This window comes from Podarcis raffonei, chromosome 3 (genome assembly GCF_027172205.1).
Source record: "Podarcis raffonei isolate rPodRaf1 chromosome 3, rPodRaf1.pri, whole genome shotgun sequence".
Lineage (NCBI taxonomy): Eukaryota > Metazoa > Chordata > Lepidosauria > Squamata > Lacertidae > Podarcis > Podarcis raffonei.
In genome coordinates, this window is record NC_070604.1 from 49,166,462 (window position 1) to 49,190,776 (window position 24,315).

At 40.4% G+C, this 24,315-nt stretch overlaps 3 protein-coding genes across 5 annotated transcripts in view; 1 reads left to right on the plus strand and 2 right to left on the minus strand.

The window, feature by feature from the left end:
• Nucleotides 1-832, minus strand: part of USP45 (ubiquitin specific peptidase 45) — a 54,744-nt gene extending 53,912 nt beyond the window's left edge. For both annotated transcript variants that reach the window (XR_008329473.1, XM_053381528.1), the window contains exon 1: nt 742-832. The gene's annotated coding sequence lies outside the window, so the exon portion shown is untranslated. The remainder of the gene's footprint in view (nt 1-741) is intronic.
• On the plus strand, nt 761-7,679 carry TSTD3 (thiosulfate sulfurtransferase like domain containing 3). The gene is made up of 4 exons (XM_053381534.1): nt 761-935; nt 4,275-4,451; nt 4,654-4,813; nt 6,808-7,679. The coding sequence occupies exons 1-4, from the start codon at nt 761-763 to the stop codon at nt 6,869-6,871; spliced, it is 576 nt and encodes a 191-aa protein (XP_053237509.1). The 3' UTR covers nt 6,872-7,679.
• CCNC (cyclin C) lies at nt 7,678-22,192 on the minus strand. 2 transcript variants are annotated; one of them, XM_053381532.1, is made up of 12 exons: nt 21,998-22,192; nt 19,381-19,487; nt 17,024-17,108; nt 16,162-16,231; nt 15,240-15,291; nt 14,470-14,525; nt 14,100-14,135; nt 12,628-12,719; nt 11,739-11,806; nt 11,275-11,354; nt 10,542-10,660; nt 7,678-9,119 (listed from the first exon to the last, which is right to left on the minus strand). In XM_053381532.1, the coding sequence occupies exons 1-12, from the start codon at nt 22,027-22,029 to the stop codon at nt 9,041-9,043; spliced, it is 876 nt and encodes a 291-aa protein (XP_053237507.1). In that variant the 5' UTR covers nt 22,030-22,192; the 3' UTR covers nt 7,678-9,040. The 2 variants fall into 2 exon arrangements, with proteins under 2 accessions (XP_053237507.1, XP_053237508.1); XM_053381533.1 differs by having other exon boundaries at nt 7,678-9,277; nt 21,998-22,188.
• Between the last annotated feature and the right edge of the window lie 2,123 nt (nt 22,193-24,315).

Below are 24,315 nucleotides of genomic sequence, written 5' to 3' on the forward strand. Positions count from 1 at the left end.
GGAGTTGTTCCAGTCCCTTGATCATTTTGATTGCCCTCTTCCGCACCTTTTCCAGCCCTACAATATCCTTTTGAGGTGAAACGAGGGCATAAACAAAAGAACTTCTTAATTGTGCAGAAAAGGGAAAACTGAGGGCACCCTGAGGGGCGCATCCAGAGAAAAGGAAGTGGTCTTAACATAATATGACTCATAGAATCAGAATTGTAGGGTTGGAAGCGACCCCAAGAGCTATCTAGTCCAACCCTCTGCAATGCAGGAGTCTCTGCTAAAGCATCCATGATAAATGGCCATCAAACCTCTGCTTAAAACCTCCAAGGAAGGAGAGTCCACAACCTTCAGAGGTAGGGAAACCGTTCCGCTGGGTTGAGAAGAAAACAGAAGTGCTTATTTGGCATGCAATTCTAGACTCACTTTAAACAGCATACGTTTAAAGCACACACCCCACTCCCAAGAACCTTGAGAACTGTAGTTTGTTAAGTGTGCTGGGAACTGTAGTTCTCTGAGAGGTAAAGTACAGTTCCTTTGAGAGATATGTGTGGTGTGCACTTTAAATGTCTTTTGTGTACTCGGGAGTAATCCCTACAGGAGGCTTCTAAGCAAATGGGCATAGGATTGGGGTGGCAGCTTCTGGTGCAAAGCGCCTAGAAAACACAGACTAAAAGACAGGCAAACGACGCGGCCTGCTATAGCTTGGGAAGCCCGGCCAAGAATGGGAGGAGACATGTTAAAACGCGCAGATACCTGAGCCGCGTTGGGCAGCATGTGGGGCTGCTGCAGCCGGCTGGGTCGGGCGACCTTTCTTTTGACAGCAAAGCGGACAGGGGTCAGTGCGAGAGGCGGGCGAGGAAAGAGCCTGCTGGCAGGGAGCCACGGTCGCGGCTCCATTCTGCGGCCGGAATCGGGAGCAGGCCGTGGCCCCTTCCGGAGTCCGGCGCGTAAGTGCCCCGGAGCGGGTGGGGAGAGAGGGGAGACGCCGGCGCGCGCGCTTCGGGGCGGGGTGGGGAGAAAGCATCTCTCCTTCCCTATACCGAACCGACAGCATAGTCTGACATTCGCAAGCATCAGAGTGTAAGATCAGATCCGCACTTGCATAATTCAGCAGATCTGATTGCTGGGATAGCTCAGTCGGTAGAGCATGAGACTCTTCATCTCAGGGTCTAGGGTTCGAGTTCCACGTTGGGCAAAAGATCCCAGCATGGCACGGGGTTGGACTAGATGCCCCTCGTGACCCCTACCAATTCTACAAGTCTGTCATTCCGTACGGCATCCCTGACCATAAAATGTGCCCCCTAACCCAGTTATGTTTCATTAGTGGAACATTTCTCAATCCTAATCTTAGGATTAGGACGTTTGGCTCTGCTTGCGAAACAGATCCATTGCAGCCTCCAGATCTAGCTTCCTATTCCGAAAGGGGGGGGGGTAGAAATTGGGCAAAGTTGCCTATGCTATATTTTGGCCTCATTCTTTCTTTGTAAAAGAGTAATGACCTCATGCCTCTGTAAAGCAGCTGGGGACAAAGGTCTGATGATTTTGCATGTAGGAAATTTTAAAGGAGGAAGTAGTATCTCAATATCAGATCAGATGCTATATATTTAAGTTATTCCCTGATCAGAAGATGCTTAAAATTCTACAAGGAAGGCTCAAACAGTATGTGGATCGAGAACTCCCAGAAGTGCAAGCTGGATTTAGAAGAGGCAGAGGAACCAGAGACCAAATTGCAAACATGCGCTGGATTATGGAGAAAGCTAGAGAGTTCCAGAAAGACATCTACTTCTGCTTCATTGACTATGCAAAAGCCTTTGACTGTGTCGACCACAGCAAACTATGGCAAGTTCTTAAAGAAATGGGAGTGCCTGATCACCTCATCTGTCTCCTGAGAAATCTCTATGTGGGACAAGAAGCTACAGTTAGAACTGGATATGGAACAACTGATTGGTTCAAAATTGGGAAAGGAGTACGACAAGGCTGTATTTTATCTCCCTGCTTATTTAATTTATATGCAGAATACATCATGCGAAAGGCTGGGCTGGATGAATCCCAAGCTGGAATTAAGATTGCCGGAAGATATATAATGAATTAAAAAAAATGTTAAAATATACTTTTGTCAAGAAACCAGAAGCTTTTCTTTTAGGAATCACGGGAAAAGAGATAAGAAGGAAAGACTGTAAGCTATTCCAGTATGCAGTTGTGGCAGCAAGAATTTTACTAGCCCAGAAGTGGAAACAGGAAGAAACACCGACAATTCAAGAGTGGAGAATGAAACTAATAGACTATGCGGAGCTAGATAAACTGACTGGAAAAATAAGATATTTTAAAAATCAAAAGTTCATCGAACATTGGGGGAAGTTTGTAGATTATCTGAAAAATCTATGTGATCCACAAACAACGCTAGTGGGGTTTCAAGAAGCACTGTAAAGGTTAAGATGTATTGTTTGGGAAAATATATATTGGTAAAGGTGAAAGTTAAAAGGCAATGCAAAAAAGGAAATGCGTTATAGTTAGGAGTATATATGGATGATTACCAGAAAAATCGAAGGAAGTCTCAAAAGTGTAATTTGTGAAAATTTGGCTAAAAATGTATGATTTTTGTTGTAAACTAATAAAAAGTATATTGAAAAAAAAAAATAAGATTGCCGGAAGAAATATCAACAACCTCAGATATGCAGATGACACAACCTTGATGGCAGAAAGTGAGGAGGAATTAAAGAACCTTTTAATGAGGGTGAAAGAGGAGAGCGCAAAATGTGGTCTGAGGCTCAACATCAGAAAAACGAAGATCATTGCCACTGGTCCCATCACCTCCTGGCAAATGGAAGGGGAAGAAATGGAGGCAGTGAGAGATTTTACTTTCTTGGGCTCCATGATCACTGCAGATGGTGACAGCAGCCACGAAATTAAAAGACGCCTGCTTCTTGGGAGAAGGGCAATGACAGGCCTAGACAGCATCTTGAGAAGTAGAGACGTCACCTTGCCAACAAAGGTCCGTATAGTTAAAGCCATGGTTTTCCCAGTAGTGATGTATGGAAGTGAGAGCTGGACCATAAAGAAGGCTGATCGCCGAAGAATTGATGCTTTTGAATTATGGTGCTGGAGAAGACTCTTGAGAGTCCCATGGACTGCAAGAAGATCAAACGCATCCATTCTTAAGGAAATCAGCCCTGAGTGCTCACTGGAAGGACAGATCGTGAAGCTGAGGCTCCAGTACTTTGGCCACCTCATGAGAAGAGAAGACTCCCTGGAGAAGACACTGATGCTGGGAAAGATGGAGGGCACAAGGAGAAGGGGGCGACAGAGGATGAGATGGTTGGATAGTGTTTTCGAGGTTACCAGCATGAGTTTGACCAAACTGCGGGAGGTAGTGGAGGACAGAGGTGCCTGGCGTGCTCTGGTCCATGGGGTCACGAAGAGTCGGACACGACTAAACGACTAAACAACAACAACAACTGATCAGAAGAGAAGGGTAAGCACACCCACATGTCACAAGAGACCTGGTGATGTGACAATGGGGCTTTGTGGGTTTGTGCTCCACAGTTAAGTAGCAACTACATATTTCACACTTAGGGAGAATAGTTCTAAGCTGTTTTTATATCTTTCATTGCATTGGTTGTTTCCCTATATCTCCTCTTGAATGGGAGGGAGAGGCTGGAATCCAAGCCTGCTTTGTGCCAGGCTGGGAGCAAGGGTGGTTGGGGCCCCTCTTCTCCCTAAAAGGAAAACATTTTAAAGATACCACACAGTAAGTCCAGACTAACAAATTTATTATAGCATGTGGTTTTGTGGACTATAAAAATACTCTGAACCTGTAGAGTTTCACAACTCTCAGCAAAACACAAAAAAAGCATTTTGCCACTCTTAATAACCCCTCATCTGGTTTAACCTAATCACCTTTAAAATGGTGTGTAGGCCAGCGGCCTATACCACATGATGTGTTGTTTGATGAAACACTTTCTCTTCTGAGTCTACTACTCCCTTTCAATTTCACTGTCAGATCCTGAGTTCTAATGATACAGAAATTATGAAAATCTATGAGTACATTTGACAATGCAATATTTTTGGGGGGAGGATACTGTGTGTCATGACATAGTGTGTCAGCTGCAGTGTGTATGTCTAAAAGTGTGTCACCAACATGAAAAGTTTGGAAAGCTCTGCCCTATAAAGCCACTGGCATAAACTGTGCTCACTGGTAACATTAGAAGTTGCTAGTAGATGTATTTGAGAAATGATGGTCCAGAGACAATATTGCTTGCTTGAGTAATAGCTTCTTCTCTTTACAGATCTAAAAACTGAAAAGCCAGACGTGATTGTTTGCCGTTTTTGCACTGCTAAAGATAAGGTCTCCTACAAAGAACTCAAGGAGTTGCTGCAGTCCAAGGCCATTTTGCTTGTTGATGTTAGAGAAAAATGGGAAATTGAGCAGTATGGGAAAATTCCTGGATCCATCAGCATTCCATGTAAGCTTCCACACTTCCCGGTCATGAGCGGAGTGAGGAGGAAATACAAGGCCAGCTAGCTCAAAACCTTTTACCTATGTAACAGGAGATATGTAAGGTTCACCCACGTATCGTGGATTTTATGACCTTTTGCACTTACTTGCTTTATAATGATTCATCATAGTCAGCTGCTTAATTCAACAGTCAGTCTTTGTTTTTGTAGTGGGCGAGGTTGTGGAAGCTTTGCAGATGGAACCGGTACATTTTAAGGAGATATACAATCAAGATATGCCTTCTAAATCAGACATTTTAGTGTTTTCCTGTATGGCAGGAGTGAGAAGCATACAAGCTCTAGCTGCTGCAAAGTCTCTGGGTTTCAGCAGGTGAGTATATATACTCAGGGACAAACTGCATAAATGTATCTTTACTGACTTCTACCTCTGCTTTAATACTTACCCTGATGTTCTACTCTAAAGTGTGGTGAATCAATAGCTTTTCATTCCATGACCCTGATCTTTGCTTCTAAGTAACTTGTTGCTCAGTGAAGACCTAGGCCTGGCACCACTGAAGCAAACCGGAACCTTTGTCTCCTGCCATTCAAAACTTATCACCCTTGCCATGAAATTTTAATCATTACAGTTGCAAGTAGTCTGTGCCATCTATTTGTGCAAGTCAGTGAGGCTGAAGCAGGACCGGTCACTCTAGTCCTTTAAACAAAAAACAAAAAAACTAGGTCAGCTTGTTTTAAGTTCTTTGGAATGCTACAGGCATTTCACTCCGTAGAAGCAATAACAAAAAGTAATGTTCTCGTGCATGTAGGCTGACAGCAAACCGCCTAGAGCAGTGGTGGGCAGAACATAGATCAGGATCTACTAGCAGCACTCTGAGTGACTTGCAATAGATTGTCAAGGATTCCTGGCAGCCAATCGTTTAACAGCCACAACAAAAAATGTCACACACAACACCTACATTAGACTGCTGAAATGAAGACAGCTTGAGATAACTAGGATTTTTTTTATGTATAGAAAGACTGGCATTCAGCTCAGTACTGGTACACTAATCTCTGTCCTCAGCAGCTTCCCAGAATCTTTAATTCTAAGTGTATGTATTTTTCACAGGGCTCCATTTGCAGTAAATATAGCTATAGAGCCGTAGCTAGGTGATCTTGCACCCCTGGCAAAACCGTCCAGATTGCGCCCCCTAGCCATGGACAAATTAGCTCTTCTTTCCACCTCTCCTCTGCCCATTCAATTCACCCTCTATTTAAAACCTTTTCTTATGAGGCAATAATCAATATTTTTATTTATAGACATATTTATGGACATTTTTTAGCTGATTTTGTGTGTCCCCACCTGCAGCCTTGGTGGGGGCCCACCTCACCACCCCCTAGCTACAGCCCTGCATAGAGTAACAGATCTTCCTTGAAGATAGTACAGTGGTACCTCGGGTTACATACGCTTCAGGTTACATACGCTTCAGGTTACAGACTCTGCTAACCCAGAAATAGTGCTTCAGGTTAAGAACTTTGCTTCAGGATGAGAACAGAAATTGTGCTCTGGCGGCGTGGCAGCAGCAGGAGGCCCCATTAGCTAAAGTGGTGCTTCAGGTTAAGAACAGTTTCAGGTTAAGTACGGACCTCTGGAACGAATTAAGTACTTAACCCGAGGTACCACTATACATGGAAATAGAGGCAACCCCTGATTTGTGTGGGGATTGCCTTTCAGGTCATCATCACATGCAACAATGAAGCATGCATAAGCCCATTAGGCCCTCTTCTGCCCCCTTTTCCAGCTACTTCTGGGCCGCCTTGGACGCATGTAAATCAGTTGTTGCCTTCAATCTAAAACTGCCACCTGCCATTTCACAGCTTTCCTCTTAAAAGGAAATCCAATTGTGATTTTAAAAAACATAACTAAGGTGATACCTTATTCTGCTTTGCTACATCAAAGGTTCTGTGTGGACCCTGCAGAATCTTAATACCTTTGGCTGCTGTGACAAAAACCAGAATTAAAAATCTTGTATGGGCTGCAGCCAAATCCGGTGGTGTGATTAATAGTTTTTACTCAATAAAACTGTATCTGTTTTGCAAAATGAACTATTTGTTTAAGAGGCTATTGTGGGTTGTGTTGTTTGAGGAAGACATCATATGCATGCTCCTTTGTTTCCTTGTCTTGTTAAATAATAATTGTTACACCAGAGAATGCAGCAGAAAGTATTTTGAATTTGGATGTAGAAGGTTAACAGTCCCGTAAAGTTTTGAGCCCACTGAGTTCTGAGCAAATCAGTGATCTGGCCAGTATGTTTTAGAGAAAGGATAACTAACTAAAATACTTTGTACAGTGTGAAATGTTAAGATGCTTACTTTATGTGCTTGCAGAGCTCAGAATTATGCTGGTGGCTTCAAGGAATGGGCTGAGTATGAATCTTCTGCGGGGAAATGACGTCAGGAATAGTGACCTATTCAGTATCCTCATAGTACACAGAGTGAAGGCTAACTTTTAGTAAGGATCTATATAGATTTAGGAACTATTTTGTATAGCAGTATATTGGTTGTGTTACACAGCAGGAAAGAACTGATACCTGTTTTGAATATTCAACCAGGCTATTCCCCATTATGGAAATATCTTCTCCAAAATTTGAATATTTCCTCTTAAATAGTTTTGCTATTTGAATGAAATTTGCAATGGATCAATATAATAGCCTAAATAATAATCAGGTTGTTCTCTTAACACTGCAATTAATTTCAACTCTTACATACTAACTGAATTTTGGTGAGTCGTGATTTCAAATTAAAATTGTGCATTTTAAAATTAGTAATTAGACACTTTCTTCAAACAACTTTAGCTAATTTTCCCAGTAGTTTTTCCTGCACATAAAACAGAGCTCAAATGTTTATCCAGCATGTAAGAGATAACCTTGGTTTCTTCTTCTTGCTTTTAAAGTCTTTGACTCTTTGTATAGCCCTGCTTTTTGCTTTCTGATAATAAATGCTCGTGGAAGTAATAGTGTGTGGAAACATGTTTTTATCCAACAGGGGAAGTGCTCATAGTATGAATACAATATGCTACATCTACATAACCTATTACTATTCCACAGTTAAATCAACAATGCAATCATATTTCCAATTAAACAACTTCCACCGATTTCAGCGGATCCTGATTCCATTCTTTATTTATGTATCTGCAATACCACCTTGATTTATTTGTATCGTTTATTTATCACTCCAGAATAAAAGAACCAGACAAAGTTGTCAATTTGCATTTGTTTTTATTCCTACCCAGCTAGTTCATATTACAAATAAAGTTTAAACCCTCAGGGGAACAAAATTAATTTCCATACGGCCAAGGACAAGGTGTCTTCAACCAATCATGTTAGCACGGGTATGGAACAAGACAACAAAATAAGCAGAACAAATAAGGAGAGTATGAAAAGGCCAGAAACACATCACTTCTCACAGAAGTGTTTTCGTAAGTCAGTATCCAAACACGCTTTATAAAAATAACTTACAGTTAAGTGCAAAGAGCCCAATCACTTGCATACAAAAACACTTTGGTTACACTTAATTGAATGACAGATCAAGTAGAAGCAGGCACTGCTGCTTTTTAAAAAATCAAGTTTTAGAACAAGCACCAAGTGACAAGATTCTTCAAACCAACATTCCTCTGGTTTTGTACCAGTTTAAAGTTCTTCTCTGGGATGAAAAAAGACCTAAGACTGAAATCCAGTAGTTATTTTTATTTGATTTTGTTTTAGGATAACAAACACTTACTTCATTATGAAATTGTGTGTGCATAATGTTCATTAAAATCTAAAGGCTTTGAAGCAAATCCCATTTTCAGTGGAAGGTGTGCCTGAGTAAGGAGCACAGGATATGGCCCTGTGGTTTAAAAAAAATTAAGCCTCTCTAGTAAAATTTTTACAGTAATTAATAAATAGTTTCCTACGGAGTAAGTTTTATTTTCATCTGAATACTTGCTGCTTTCTTAAGAAGCCTCTGTTACGATGAATGATTTGTAACAATGAAGGCAAGCTAACTTCTATAGCACACAACACATCCACCATTACCTCAAATATTATTCAACTTGATTGGATTGCAAAGTATGACTTAATAGTTTAGCACTTGTAAAGGTTGACATTTTCCTCCCTACAACAGCCACAATTTGCATTATACATATTGCACTTTTTTGGGTACTGGATTTCAATTTCTGCTAGCAAATTATAGGTACAGACTAAGACTGTCTTGTTAAATTTCAGGTGAGGAATGCAAAACTATCTTACTCTTTGTTTAAGGAGTCTTTTCCTTTCAAGAATTTACTGAAGAAGTGCATTTTCCTTCTTGTACAATATTCACTAGCATTTAGAGTATATACCTGGTCAATTAGGATTTCAAATCCAACATTTCAAGCCACCTCCTGTGGTCAAACTGGTATGGGGGCAAGAAGATCCAGTTACTCACCCAGCTTCGTGATAACAGATTCTTTAACTCTTCATTTTTTAAAAAAACAACAACTAAAGTGTTGAATGCTGTCCATACTGAAGTTAATCATGTTTTTTCTAGCTTTATCCAGACTTTCAACTTGTTTGGAGACTGAGAAGTGGTGTTAAATGTGTTAGTGCCACAGTTCAAATGGGTGTGTATTTATGGAAAAGTTTTCAATATGCTTGACAGAAACATTCTTCAAGTTCTTTCTGAAAAGACATTATTGAAACCTTGTGTTCATGTCTTCCACACAAGAAAAAATCCATCATGACATAATCCAAAGTGGTCCACAATGAGTTTCTTTGGAATGACTTAAGACTGGCTGTAGCTAGAATTCTGACTTCCATTTGGACCTTGGTCGCCTTCACTGTTCAGAACAAACAAATATGGATATATTTTTTTAAAAATATTTCTTTTACTTGTGTGAATTCATTTCATGAAGGCATCTCTAATGTAACAACAAGGCAGGAGATTACAGTCTTTAGTCTACAATCTTGGAAGCACAAGAAGTCACAATGGACGAGGTCAATCATCATGCAGCTCTTTAATTACATTTACTTCATGTGAGAGCATACAAGAATTTATTCTAGGAGAGCCTGTGCAAGTGGCAAAATGTAAATAGCACCACGGAAATTTGCCTCAAACTCCTATAAATTGTGAGTCTTGCTTAAATCATGACTGAGAAAATTAAAAAAAAAAAGTTTTCTGAGTCCTTGTAGCTTTTGTCTTCATACTTTCACTTAGTTATGCCAACAACTGCCTGGGTAGGGAGCAGTGTGGTTATTAAAAAAATTATTTGTTCCTGAAATGCACATTTGTTTTTCAAAAATCAGGTATAGAATTTAGCCCACACAATGATCTCACACTCAGCTCATAACCAGAGTTGCAAGGGGCAAAGGTTATGTATATCTTATCCAAAATCACAACAACCTATCCACCAACCCCTTGCCAGTAAGCCTGTGCTAATCCTGAGTATTTGTTATAAGCAGACAATGTGCCTGGTAAAAAGATCCCTGCAAACCAAAAAGCTTTAATATGATAGTCAAGGAACAATGTCACTCAGTTTACAAACATCCAATGACTAACAGTCCAAAACCACAGTTTAAAGCATTATGTTCAAGCACAGCCATTCATCATGTTCAAACAACATTGATAAAGGTTGTTATAGTCCCTGAAGATTCAGAAGGAGGTTGCCTATGCCTACACAATTCTGGAGAGTTACCGTATTTTTTGCACCATAACACTCACTTTTTCCCTCCTAGAAAGTAAGGGGAAATGTCTGTGCGTGTTATGGAGGGAATGCCTACGGGTGGCATGCCTACGGATTTTCCTCCTCTAAAAACTACGTGCGTGTTATGGTCGGGTGCGTGTTATAGAGCGAAAAATACGGGTAACTCATTTCTATTAGGTAATTTCACAAAAGAAAAGCAGGAAGTTGTGTAACTGTTAACCTGAGAACTATCAAATTTCTAGCAACTAGGAATACATTCTGATAGATCTCTGGAATATTGTTAAAATTCTTGTTTACACTTTGGATACACTCTTCAGATAAAGAGAAATAGATATAGACAGATATAGAAACAGGGATAGATAAGTACAACAAGGAGAAAACAAAGTTTGAAGACACCTACCTGTTTGGAGGTGGTTTTGGTTTAGGCATCTTACTTAGAATAGTAGCCATTTCTTTCCTTTCATCAAAGTTCTTCCATTGTTCATACAGTTTCAAGATAACCCTGATTATTTCTAAAATCTAAACAAAAATATGTCTAGATGACAAAACGTAGGCATGTTTCTATGTGTCTGTCAGCAATAGGCACACACTTCATATACAAGGAATAGGTCCGAAAATATTAAGTCTTCTGTTACCCTTGTATAGGACCTCTGTCTGTTTAAATTTAGTAATAATATATGCAATATTTTACCCACTGGGGGTGGGGAAGGACAAATTCTCAGCCTACTTTAAAACATTCAACATCTTAAGACATTGGTACTTGGGATTATTTGGGATTTTTTACTGGGAATTAACATGAGCTTTGATCTTAGAGCATAACAGAGTTTATACTCAGAGATCAGTGCACTAGGAAATTAGCTGAATGGTCAGTAATTTCAAGAGAAAATAAACACAGCCTTCATTTGATTTACATCAGCCCAGTTCCAATACACATAAGACTTTGAAAATAAGCACATGCACCATGAAGTCTGCCCCCAAAATGACCAGAAGCTAGTCCGGTGTTCAAGCATTGTCAAGAAATGATTATAATACCTGGTCCTATGAAGCTACCACTTTACATGAGGACATGTGGCTAGCATACATGTTTTCCCATTACACAATAAATTTGTACCTAGGAAAGAAAATGTATCTACCTTCTCCATATCAACAGAGAGCTCAGCAAACCACTGTCTAGCATCCTTTTGCTGGACAACACAAGCCACATGTAGACAAGCTGCAAGGGAAACAAATGTTGCATAAGGTTAGATAACAATACTCGCAGAATGATGGGTAACATACTAGTAATGGCAAAGGACATTTCCAGAACATGTTCTTTGTACCACTGTCTACCTCTCAAGAGAGGATTTTTCCATCAAGCCATTCTAGATACTTTTCACACTGCTGACACTTAACATGTACATTTAACTTTTGTTTCCTAGTTGCTCCATTAGATTTTTTTAAATTAACACCATAAAAGCATTTCAGTTACTAAGTAAAAAAATGAAACTGAGGCTATGACGTCAACACCAGACCTTATATGAAGATGGCCATGGGTGGAACTCTGTACCAAATCATTCCATTCAAATAGCGATAAAGCACTTTTTAACATGTTACTTACCTAGAGCTATCATGAAAGGAGGGTACAGCAGACAAAGATCAGTTCTATACGTGTCATTCACTATCCTCCTGCACAAATAAAAGCAACCAATCAGTATGCTGCCATTCATTTCTTCACATAAGGGAGTCAAGGTAATATGCCACAAACACACCAGCTTATTTCTCCTTTAAACATTTACGTTCTGTTTGAAATCAGGATGTTGGTTATCATTATATACACATTGCAGTTTGGAACACTGGTTTAATTTCTTCCCAAATCCATTCCGGAAGTCCGTTCGACTTCCAAAGCATTCGACTTCCAAATCACGGCTTCTGATTGGCTGCGGAAGCCCCATCGGACGTTTGGCTTCCAAAAGAACGTTCAAAAACTGGAACAGTTATTTCCGGGTTTTGATCATTCAGGAGCCAAAACGTCCAAGTTCCAGGGTACAACCAAGGTACAACTGTAATAGATCTGTATTCAGAGACATTATATGATGTCATCTTTCCTACTGTAAGACAAGGTTAGGGATGGTTTGAGGGCAGGCACCTTGCTGAAGCCACCTTGAGTTCCATGAAGAGCAGGGATAAATATACTAAATAAATAAAATAGTAATCAGAGTATCTAATTACTATGTGTTCCCCTTGGGTGTTTTGAAGAAAAGGCTGTACAGGTCATATGTAAAACAATCCAATGGTGGCAAATAAAACAAACTGGTTCCATGTGTTCTCCAGTATGTATTAAACTAATACTGATCCCCAGGAAAATGTCTAGATATTGGCTCACATGGCTTTGGCAAACTGGGGAAAGCGTCTGCAATGTCAGTTAGCAGACTTCACCTCCGTTGTTGTATTTAATCTTGTACTCTTCCTCAGATGAACACACTCTTTAAACATTTTATATTTATTACCAGGCAAGGGGTAGCAGCATATCTTCTTGGCCCATATCTTGCACATACTGGAGTAGAGGTCTATAAGGATGGTATACTATCAAACAGCAGTCCTGGAAAGATTGATTTTAAAAGGCCATTTAAAATTAAGCGCAGCACAAAGCTCATTGTCACTAGCAGGAATTCAAAACATCTGACTTACAAATTTAGGTGCTTCCTGCCTTCTTTTCAACATGTTACTGTTGCAGCACCCTTATTCTGTCAAAATGAGGTCAGTAGTCTCTTTAGAATACTTCTCTGTAGAAGCTGACAGACTGCCTATCAGACTATCTGCCTCGGAGACACAAAGTGACACAACTGCAGCCAACAAAAACCTTATTTGCCCACAAACCTAAATACCTCACAGGAAAATGAACCTTGCGAAATAACAACCTGTGTTTAAAACTGCATAAACTAAAAGCTTGCCAAAATAACTGGCACTAATTTGAAATTCAAGTAAGTTCTCGCTTCTCATCTTGTAATATAAATGGGGGATTATGTCAGAGAGACTGTAGGAGGAAGATCCTCCTCCACTAGTTCAGAACAGAGATGCAATGTGCAAAGGCGCTATATATTTAAAACCACACTAAAAAGAGGCAGAATTTTTAACCACAAAGCACACCTTAGAACAGAGTTTTTAAAAGTCAAGGGTAATCTGACAGAGGCCACTTGCCAATGGTGAGAAGGGCCAAAGCTAAAGGTGGGTGGAGTCCAGAGTATTATACTGCCTGTTGTCTGACCAACATGATGAATAGAGTAGCTATGCTGCCTGTACTGGTTAGCTGACTGATTGGAAGAGCAGTTTTCAGTACTTAAAATAGCCAAGAGTACACACATTTCCAGAGAAGTACTTATGAGATGTAAGAACATGACATGGGTCCCTGAACCTACACCTGTGGTTAAGTATTTATAGTACAGTGGTACCTCAGTTTAAGAACAGCCCTGTTTACGAACTATTTGGTATACGGACTCTGCAAAACCGGAAGTAGTGTTCCAGTTAGCAAACTTTACCTCGGTCTACGAACGAAATCCGAATGGTGGGGTGGAAAGATACCAGCAGCGGGAGGCCTCATTAGGGAAAGAACACCTCAGTTTAAGAACGGCTTTGGTTTAAGAATGGACTTCCGGAACGGATTAAGTTCATAAACCGAGGTACCACTGTATATCTTACAAACTGAATATAATGTATTCAAATATCTATACAAAGAAAATATTTGGGTTTTATATGCAATTTGTGCAACTCTATTCTTAACTTCTGGTTAGCTTTCATGAACTACTAAACTATAAAAAGGAATGCTCCTTTCTTAGGGCCTTGCAGTGCAACTGGGGAGAGGTGTGGACAATACTGCCTATTTAAAGGTAAGTGCTGTGAGTAATAGCTCATTTCATCCCCTTTAACAAATAGGAAAGCCGTATAAAGTTAAGCCAATGCAGAGGTAAACAGATGAACTTACCATTAATTCTAGGAGATAGAATTCACATTCTAGTATCTGCAAAAATAGAAAATAAGTTAATCATATCAAACACACTGCTCACATTAAAAGGAAGGAGGGAAAACACAGATCCTTTGGAGACTCGGTAAATCCATTCCACTCATCAATATATTGTAATGAAATTTTGTGCATAATACATTTTATTAGACACCAGTTCAACTGTTGCACCCATTTACAAAAGGGCAACGTAAGTGATGCACATGAGGGAGTAAGTTCCACTTATCAATTGGTGGAGCTTACTTTCAAATAAATCTATTTTTGGTGGAGGTGCCAATGTACTAATTCAGAGATGATATGCTAATGCAAACTATATCACTACAGGGTTACTTACATGGTTCATCCTATAAGGAAATTCCTTCGGAAAGGCATACGAAAACCTAGTTTTCACTGCAATTAAAAGAATTCAAGAATTTTTTTTAAAAAGAGGATCAAATTAAACCACCATGTTTATTTTTCATTGAACTCACAAATCTCACAAGACTAGATATTGGATGCATTGTTTTACATTTTCAAGCACCTGGAAACTATGTATATTAGAGCATATGGACTTTTGAGATTACCTGACAAAATTCAGGTACAATAAAAAACTACTATGAAAGAATGTGAATAAAATAATATTGCAATGACCAAAGCAAAGGATAGGTGGGTGAGAATAGGTTTTGAAATTTATTTTATATACTTTGAAAAGTAAGTTGGTATGGCTTTTTAAAAGAAAATGTTTACCAGCCTCTGAAAGCTTACAAATTGACCAAATTATCTACTGGTATGGAAGCATTTACCACTTTCTGGAAATTAGTTTTCTAATATCATGCATGTGCAAATATCTATTTAGCAGAGGGGTGAGGGGAGACAGACTTTAACCAAGTATCAAACATACTATGGATAAAGAAATTCATTTTCATTGCTGCTGCTGAGATTGAAAACTGATTTCAGTTAATACTTAATCTGTTTTATTTATCTCAGGTAGTTATACTATTTAATCCCCAAAGTTTCTAAGCTATGCACAGCTTCCTATGAAAAAGACAACATTTAATCTATAACTATTATGATGACTATTTTACCTATGATAAAGCAGCAGAAAAGGACATGATTTACACTTACATACAGAAGTAGCAGCAGATATCAACCTTGTATTTGAGACTACACCAAATTCCTAAAGCAAAAAAAAAGAAAAAAAAGAAGTCACACTGGAAGGTATTCCACACTAGAAACACACTGTGACAAATTGCCTGTCATTATGATGGGTGAAAGGAAGGTTCTCTTGAGAGGCTTGTAGGCAAATGCTGAGCACTTTCCAAGACAGGCTGACAGAATCCGAGGCCAGCCATGCCCAGCTCCACTGCTGCTTATGGTGAACAGGTGTAAAAAGGTTCATCTCCACCTCACCCTACTATAGTCACAACAACGCTGAAAATAATAAAGAAGCCTGTCAGAGAAGGAATCTCTTTTCTTTCCCATCAGCAGAATATCTTTCAATTGCAATGCAGCTGCCAAGATGGCCCTCATACCTAGCTTCTGTAACCACAAGGCAAGAAAAGCAACCTGTAGCACTGGAAGCATGGTGTGATCAAGGGTCACCATTTATTCTGAATGTATGAACAGTCAAACACCAATAATGATGGTGGGAAGGGCACAAACCCCTTGGTGGGAGAAATGCTATGCACTTTACTAAATCCTAGAATCTATAAAGACTGAGAAGACAAGACAGCAACTCAGCCAATAGGACAGATTAGAATGGTAATGAACTACAGTTCATCACCACCACTGGATCTTCTTTTTTAAATTTATCTTTATTGATTTTCTTCTTAAAGGTTAAACAACAACACATACAACAAAAGAAACCCTCCCCCTCTTGAAAATGTGATGCAGCATTGAATAATAGAGCTCCTGTTTCTCCCAGAAGGACATGGAGAAACAAAGCCACCAAATGCTCCAATTTAACTTTTCTCTTTAGGGTTAAAAACGAATTCCACTCTTTTTTATACCAAATTTATGCACGCACAGAAAAATATGCTCTACGTACCTCTACTTTGGATGCCAAAAACACACACGTAGGAGCCATTAGTACCGGATCTATACTTTTTAGGGAATATCTGAAAAGTTACAGTACATGATTTTAAGAAGGCAGAAAGAGCAAATCACCTAGAGCACTGCTTTTTAGAAAAGTTACCACCAATAATGCAAACTGCTTTGAGGTTGTTTTTTTTTATAGTCAAGCAATGTATAAATTTTATTAAATAAATAAAATTAAATTAAAAAATAAAAGGTTTGCATATATTTGGACAATGGGGTTGAATTGAATGGTATCACTCAGCTGACAGGAAGGCTTCCATAAGCAGAATGGGTAAGGTAGCAGTTTTTACCTATTTGCCTTCCCTCCTGCAGCCCCCACCCCTCTAAATCTGTTTTGCAGGGTCTCCCAACCCTCTGTAGCATATTTAGCAGGTGGAGAGAGACTGTGTGTGTTGTGTTGGCATTCATCTGTCTCAGGAGACAATGGAAGAGTGTGCCACTGGGGGTAAAGTCAAACCGTTAGAGAGTTGCATCGCCTGCTGTGGCTGTAGAGGCCAATATGGGAGAGATGTTTTATTACAGCTGGGGCAGATGAAGGCATCTGGGATCGCTGTTACAGAGGCACCATGGCATTGTGGGATGTAATAACTGAAAATTGCTACCCTTCCCATTCTGCTTACAAAAGCCTTTCATCAGCTGAACAGTACCCACTGGAAATGGCTACAAACCAACTTATCTGTTAACTTTTGAATTCTGTTTAAAAAGGAAACACACACACACACACACACACACACACACACACACACACATATATATATATATATAGGCACACACACACACACACACACACACACATACTAAAGTGGTCCTACCTGGCATAGAATCTTTTGAAGTAGACAGTGGCAGTGGCAATAACTTGTTGTCTTAATTTCAAATGTTCACCTAAAGCCTGGATAACTTACAAACAAAAACGAAACAGAGTTAAGATTTTTAAAGTACAATTTGCATTTTATCAGAAGTGGTGAAGGTTATCTCCCTTGGTGCTGTGAAACAATCAGTATGCCAACATTTCTACACTGTCATTACAATCAGATCCTATCCACATTTATTCAAAGCCCCAATGATTTCATGAAATTTACTGATGCGTAGGACTGCAGCCTTAATATGTAAAGAGTTGTCAAGTTTAACCAAGTCATCCTCTCAGGAACCCTAAAAGATACATCAATCATATTTTTACATATTGAGACCTTAGCACAGTTGCCTGGTTCATATATACATTTTCTAGACTGCTAAACCATAATATAAAACATTATTTAATATCCTCGTCAGGTACTGACATTAAACCAGAGGTCTCTGTTTCAGACATACCAAGGAACAAATGGGAATGTGGTCTTAATGGTTGTTTCTGGCTGCTAAACTGAAATTTAGCAAGCCTGAAAATGTATGGCTGAACTGGATCAGTGATTTCCCCACAACTACCTGAGGGATTAAAAGGTGATTCTAGATCAAAGTGTAGCATGCTACCCACTAAGTCAAACTAGTTCAAACACAGTCAGATGGCACTTAATTCCAACATTTAAAGATGGCTCCATGAAAGAAGAAGAGGCATGTGACATCTCCATACAGTGAAGGCAACAGTTTGCTCTAAGATGTACAATTAAAGGCAACTCTCAAATCACTTACTCTAGATTCCTACAATTACATCACACATGCCTTCTGGAGATCCGTAAGCCCTCAGCTAAAGAAACAAAAAACGAGCCACCTCTAGCCTACAATGCTTAACCACATCACAACGCTGATGTTATTTGTCCAATGAATGAAGCTGCCAATAACAACATAGTTGCTGAATTTGGCAGGGCAGCAGGTGTTTGAAGTATGACATATTTAATCTAGGGAAAGGAGTGGGATGCAGGGGGGAGAGACACTAGAGGAAGTAGTCAGCTGCTCCATCACAAGCTCTGCCTGCCAGTTGGCCAAGAGGCAGCCCTGGTGTCAGCTGTGCAGGTAGCTCTTATTTGGCCTTCCAGGCAAAGGAGATGTGCCAAGCATGTTAGAAGCATCCGTCTGGGATCCCGAGCAGAGGTGGAAGGACAGAATGATGGAATGAAACATAAGGTGATTACTTGGTATTTTTCCTGAATGCCCTCATCCATTTATAATCTGAACATGGCAATGCTGTATCATTATCCTGCCATTTTAAAACAGCACTGCAAGTTATGCCATTCCGATTCACATAACTATGCACAGATTTTAAAGGCTGACTGCCAAGCAAGGCATTTGTACATGATTAATGTTTAAAGGAACAACCATTACAATTGTGATCAACCTGATGCTGCACTGTAACACCATGAATAAATGCTGTATACATTCATGAGTACATTCATGATATCCAAATATCACGACACAAAAATCACTATACAAATATTCTCCATCCGGCCATAGCAGTTTCTAACATACTACCTCTCTTTCCCATATTAAGTTTACACAGATCTGCTACAGTGGCTAAGAAAACAAGCTAAGAACCAATAGATCACAGTGCAGATCTTACTGCAGCTAAAAAAATTCATTAGGCAGGCTTAACAAGCCACTACTTAACAGATAGCATCTATGACAAGAAAGATCATCAGCAACATTTGCACACACATGCATAAGTCCAAACCATGTTCTGGCCTTACACCAAAGAAGAATCATACAAGCTGAATCCAAGTTAAATGCAGAGAAGTCTCTTATCAGTTTCCAACAAGTCTTCAGAATTGCAGAGGATCCTAAGAAGGACTATTAAAGTGAAAGACCAAGAGAAGAATAACCTCACGGTAAAGGCTGGACTGTCAGTTTCAGCTCGCCTGCAAGTGCCATCTTTACATACAAACTAGGCATTATGTTATTGCCTTTAAACCAGGACCCGAAGGACTGTCACATAAAAATAAACATGTAGTAGATGCCCAAAGTTCAGTGTTAGAACACATTCCTTACATCCACAAGGTCTCAGGATGAAAACATATGCATAATGCCAAAAACAAGAAACCACAAATAAACCTGAATGCTATATTTAAGGGGAAAGATAAGGTCTCTTGGGGGAGCATGTTCATGTCACTAGGTACCTAATGAATGTTTCTTCTAAAAAAAAAGTTATGGTGAATTTGTGTATTTTAAGATATTAACACAAAAATAATTAATCACACACACAGTATGAAACAGTGGGCTAAGTTAAAAGTGAAACCATTTTTACCATTTGTAAAAAATATCTGCAGCTTCCAATATTCTTCTTCTGCCAAAAATTTTAAGTCCTTCTGGCGTTCCTTCAACAGATCTTGCTTATCCAAAATCCATTGTAAGCTACACAGAAAGTGGAGAGAGAAGAGACAACTTTCAGTATAAGTTAGATTATACCAACTAAACAGAAGGCCATTGTACCACAAATAGAAAGTAGCCTACATTTCAGCTTCTACTACACAGCCTGATGCAAAAGCCACAAACTTTCCTAGGTATTCAGAGCCATACTAATTTGTTCCCCCAGCACCTCTTACATGTACCACAAGAGCCAGCAGCTGCAAGAGACAGCAGCAGTAGCCAAGCAAGGAAGCCCCAATCTGTGACATGCTTCGGCAGAAATTTCCTCTGAGGCCTGCTGGGGCCGAGAGATTCAGCTGCAGAGCAGCATCTGGAGTATCTGAGAATGAGGAAGAAACTTGTATATGTTTTTGTTCTGCCCTAGTAACTTTCTGTCTATTTTATTGTATTTTAAATATACTCCTAGATGCCTCAAGAACTCTGGTTAGTAAGCAGAATATAATTTAAATAAATAAATGCTATGCAAAGCATGCATACACCTAAAAATTCAATCCGGCCTCTCTGCCTGTGGCACCTGTCCCAGAAGTATCTCAACATCATCATGGTTTTCAATTATGTGTTTACATATATTGTTTTGGGTTTTGAGATCAGACTTTCTCACAAATAAACACATTTAGAATTTAGGTGCTGGTAGATTACACATAAAAAGTGGGCAAAGAAGGATAAAATGACTGCTGCAATACTGAGAATTATCTCCAGCCAGGTGAAATTTTCTCCTATTTGTAATTGCTAGTTTGCATTATCCTAAAGATACCCATTCATTTTCTGTCAAAAATTTATGAACCTGAGTCAAGTCTTTTCACCATGGATATTTTTTTACAAGCTTTCAGTTATTTCAAGGGTAGCCAACATGGTGGCCTCCTGATGTTGCTGGACTACAACGCCCACCTTCCCTGACCACTGACCATGCTGGCTTGGGTAGATGGAAGTTGGAGCTCAACAACATCTGTAGGGCACTAAGTTGGTTACCCTCAAGTTATCTGCTGAAGGTTCTCTAGCCTCATAGTATCACAATGCTCTATTCACCTAAGGCCTTGTAGGTGGAGGTGGTAGGGAATAAGCAACCCAATTCTTGGGAGGTAGTACAATATTCACTTGTGCACAGATACAGTATGCAGATACGAAAGCATTTGAAGAAAGGAGGGGGAAATGATGAATTTAAATGGACAACATTCCTCATAGTAAACACTAAATAGATATCAGAACATTCCACATTTTTCTCATTACCTGTTTCCATCCAAAATTTAAATAACTACTTGTTGCCTTTCCATTTGAACCAAAATAGAAAATAAAAAACTGTGTGCATAAAGCAATACTAGTAGGATGGTTCAATAAAAGACATCAATAGTTTGTTAGGTTTTTTAGCTCCACAAAACTCTTGGGTGGGGGGGTCTTTACTCAATTATGTAGTATACAGCAGGCAGCACTTTTACTGTGTCAAAAGCACCTTGCCCTACATGAGCTGCCGCCTTATCAATGCCACATGAAAGAACACAAGAAGAGCCTGCTGGATCAGGCCAATGGCCCATCTAGACCAGGATCTTGTTCTCACAGCAGCCAACCACGTGTCTATGGGAAACTTGCAAGCAGGACATGAACACAACAGTACTCTGCCCACCTGCGATTCCCAGCAATTGGTATTCAGAGGCATACTGCCTCAGACTGTGGCTATTAGCCTCTAATAGCCTTCTCCTCCATGAATTTGTCTGATCCTCTTTTAAAGCCACCCAGTTTGGTGGCCATCACTGCCTCCTGGGGGAACGAGTTCCATAGTTTAACTATGTGCTGCGTGAAGGAGTACTTTCTTTTATCTGTCCTGAATCTTCCAGCATTCAGCTTCATTGGATGCCCGCAAGTTCTACTGTCATGAGAAAGGAAGAAAATATTTTCTCCATCCACTTTCTCTGCACCATGCAAAATCTTATGAACTTCCACCATGTCACTTCTTACTGGCCTTTTCTCTAAACTAAGAAGCCCCATATGCTGCAACCTTTCCACCTAGGGAGATTCTCCATCCCCTTGAACATTTTGGGTGCCCTTCTCTGGACCTTTTCCAACCCTACAAAGTCAGTTTTTGAGGCAAGCTGGCCAGAACTTTACACACCGCACCATAGATTTGTATGACTCTCTATAAGGGATTTTCCATCTGGAAAAACACAACAGCACACACAGCCAATTTCGTCCTTACAGCCAGTAGAAGAAAACCCACAACAGCTTTGGCATAAAGCCATACAAACATATAACAGTGTAAGAATTCATATTTTCCCCAAAAGCCTCAACGTCCAGGCACACCCCTTCCACCCGCAAAGCCTAATATTCGCTGCACTCAATATTCCAACGACTACTACCTATGAAGGACATGCGGGGGGAATTTGCCTCGCCCGCCTTTTCTCTTCCCCCCCCCCGCCATTTGTGCCTCCCCGCCCCAGTAATCCGGCACAGCTTTCGCTTCCCATCTCCTAGATGCACCCAGACCAGTGAAAACAGCTACTCACTAATGCGAGCTCTGCCAGAAGTTCCCTGCCATGTAGCGGAGTCGGCGGGAGCCTTTTCGTTTCTGGTTGCCCAGGCGGAGAGCACAGACGCCGGTACCGGTGCAGCCTCCTCTGACGCCCCCCTCCCGCCACTCCAGGAACAGGAACAGCTTCAGCGGCAGGAAAGAAGAGCCTGTAATGAGCTGCAGCGCTCCTAACAAGCGGCAACCTCGGTTCTGCGTGCTCACCCCTTCGTCGTCCGGCAGCTCGCGGCCGCCTTGCAAATCAGTTCCGCAGCAGACAAGTTCCGCCCGTGAGGGGTGGGGCGGAATGGAAACTCAAAATGCCGGCTTTCCTCACCCTCAGCTGTTCAAGGGTGCATCAGTTAAGTTTTGCCTTGCCGTAGAGGGCTTTTGTTCAAAATGAAGTTATTTAAGCGAAACGAGTGCACATTCATTGGGGAAGACAGGTTACGCCCTGTCTTATGTTCACTGTTATTGTTTAGTCGTTTAGTCGTGATCGACTCTTCGTGACCCCCTGGACCAGAGCACGCCAGGCACTCCTGTCTTCCACTGCCTCCCGCAGTTTGGTCAAACTCATGCTGGTCAAACTCATGTTCACTAAGTGCCACTAAACCACTAAACCAGCAGACCGAGATTAAGAACTGTGGAAAGAGAAGAGTTTCTGTATCCGGAGAGAGCATTCTACCATGACAGTCATAACAAAAAGTTCAGATGTTATCCCTCGAGCAAGGGTGTAATTCTGCCCTTGCATATTTTCAAATCACTTAAATGACAATCTTACCTGAGAAAGGGGATTGCCTCATCTTGTGTTTTTAAGTCCCAAACACATCTCTTCAGACCATGCGCCAATATTTCTTTTTTATTGTTTTTTTTTATCCAGTCCTTCAGCAAAGATTCTAAGGCAATTTTTTCACTACAAGTAAAAATTCTGGCCCTCATTCAACACACTGAGCAATCTCAGTCCTACAGAGGGAGCCGTTATCTAGCCGTTCACAGCTGGCAACATTCGTCCACCAAGCAATTCCTGAGAATCCAGAATGCACTGTTCCCAAAGCAACAGATTTCCCATGTTTTTCCTGTTATCTTTCTATTTTTCACATATGCTCATATTTGGCAATATTTCTGCTTCAAATATTGTGTGTTATTTGTATGCATTATCCTTAACTACGGTTTTCCCAGTAGTGATGTATGGAAGTGAAAGCAGGACCATAAAGAAGGCTGATCGCCAAAGAATTGATGCTTTTGAATTATGGTGCTGGAGGAGACTCTTGAGAGTCCCATGGACTGCAAGAAGATCAAACCTATCCATTCTTAAGGAAATCAGCCCTGAGTGCTCACTGGAAGGACAGATTGTGAAGCTGAGGCTCCAGTACTTTGGCCACCTCATGAGAAGAGAAGACTCCCTGGGAAAGACCCTGATGTTGGGAAAGATGGAGGGCACAAGGAGAAGGGGACGACAGAGGATGAGATGGTTGGACAGTGTTCTCGAAGCTACCAGCATGAGTTTGACCAAACTGCGGGAGGCAGTGGAAGACAGAAGTGCCTGGCGTGCTCTGGTCCATGGGGTCACGAAGAGTCGGGCACGACTAAACAACATCCTTAACTATAGTACAGGGAAGTCAAGCCTGACTGATTTCCCTTGGAGTAGGACAAACCCTGCTACAGGCCTGTATTGTCAAGCCCAGTCAGGGAGCCATATATGCCCTACTTAAATATCTGTTAGGTTACCAATCTATATGAAGCCTGGGTATATAATAAAGGTACAGATTTAAGAAATTTAAGTGGGATTACAACATTGTTCTTGCATCCATAGACTGGCACTGTGCTATTGCTTTCCCTCTGCAAAAGCATTTTCTGCGTTGTAGACAGTGATGTGGCTGATGGTGGCGTTTCCCCCCAGATCATGTTATTGCATCACCTACCTGCATTTCTGCACTACCTTTCCTGCAACATGCTATGCTCTTGTCATTATCATTCATCACTTTTGTAAAAAAAAAAATTCCTTACATTTTTATTGCATTATTCATATCCATATTACATTATCCAATTCTGTACATTATGAAGAAAATATACAATGATCCTTAAGAGGAATTATCAACAAAGAATTGTAAGCTTCTCTCAAATGGTATTCTAACCTTAATATGAATAGTTAGAATAGGAAATGTTTCGATTCAGTTTTTGGTACATAATAACATTGCTTTAAAAAATGTTTGGTTAAAGTGCAATTGCACCTGAATTTTTTGTTTTGTTTTGTTTTGCTCTGATGGTTGACGATTGCACTTTTTAACTTTGGAACTGCATGGCTGGGGCGGGAGG

Coding starts and splice junctions, on each gene's coding strand:
- TSTD3 (XM_053381534.1), top strand. CDS start 761: ATGTGGGGCTGCTGCAGCCGGCTGGGTCGGGCGACCTTTCTTTTGACA. Junction 4,452..4,653: donor TGGATCCATCAGCATTCCAT/GTAAGCTTCCAC, acceptor TTGTTTTTGTAG/TGGGCGAGGTTGTGGAAGCT. Junction 4,814..6,807: donor AAGTCTCTGGGTTTCAGCAG/GTGAGTATATAT, acceptor ATGTGCTTGCAG/AGCTCAGAATTATGCTGGTG.
- CCNC (XM_053381532.1), bottom strand. CDS start 22,029: ATGGCAGGGAACTTCTGGCAGAGCTCGCATTA. Junction 19,488..21,997: donor TTCTGGCAGAGCTCGCATTA/GTGAGTAGCTGT, acceptor CTTTCTGTGTAG/CTTACAATGGATTTTGGATA. Junction 11,355..11,738: donor TCCTTTCATGATAGCTCTAG/GTAAGTAACATG, acceptor TTTCCCTTGCAG/CTTGTCTACATGTGGCTTGT.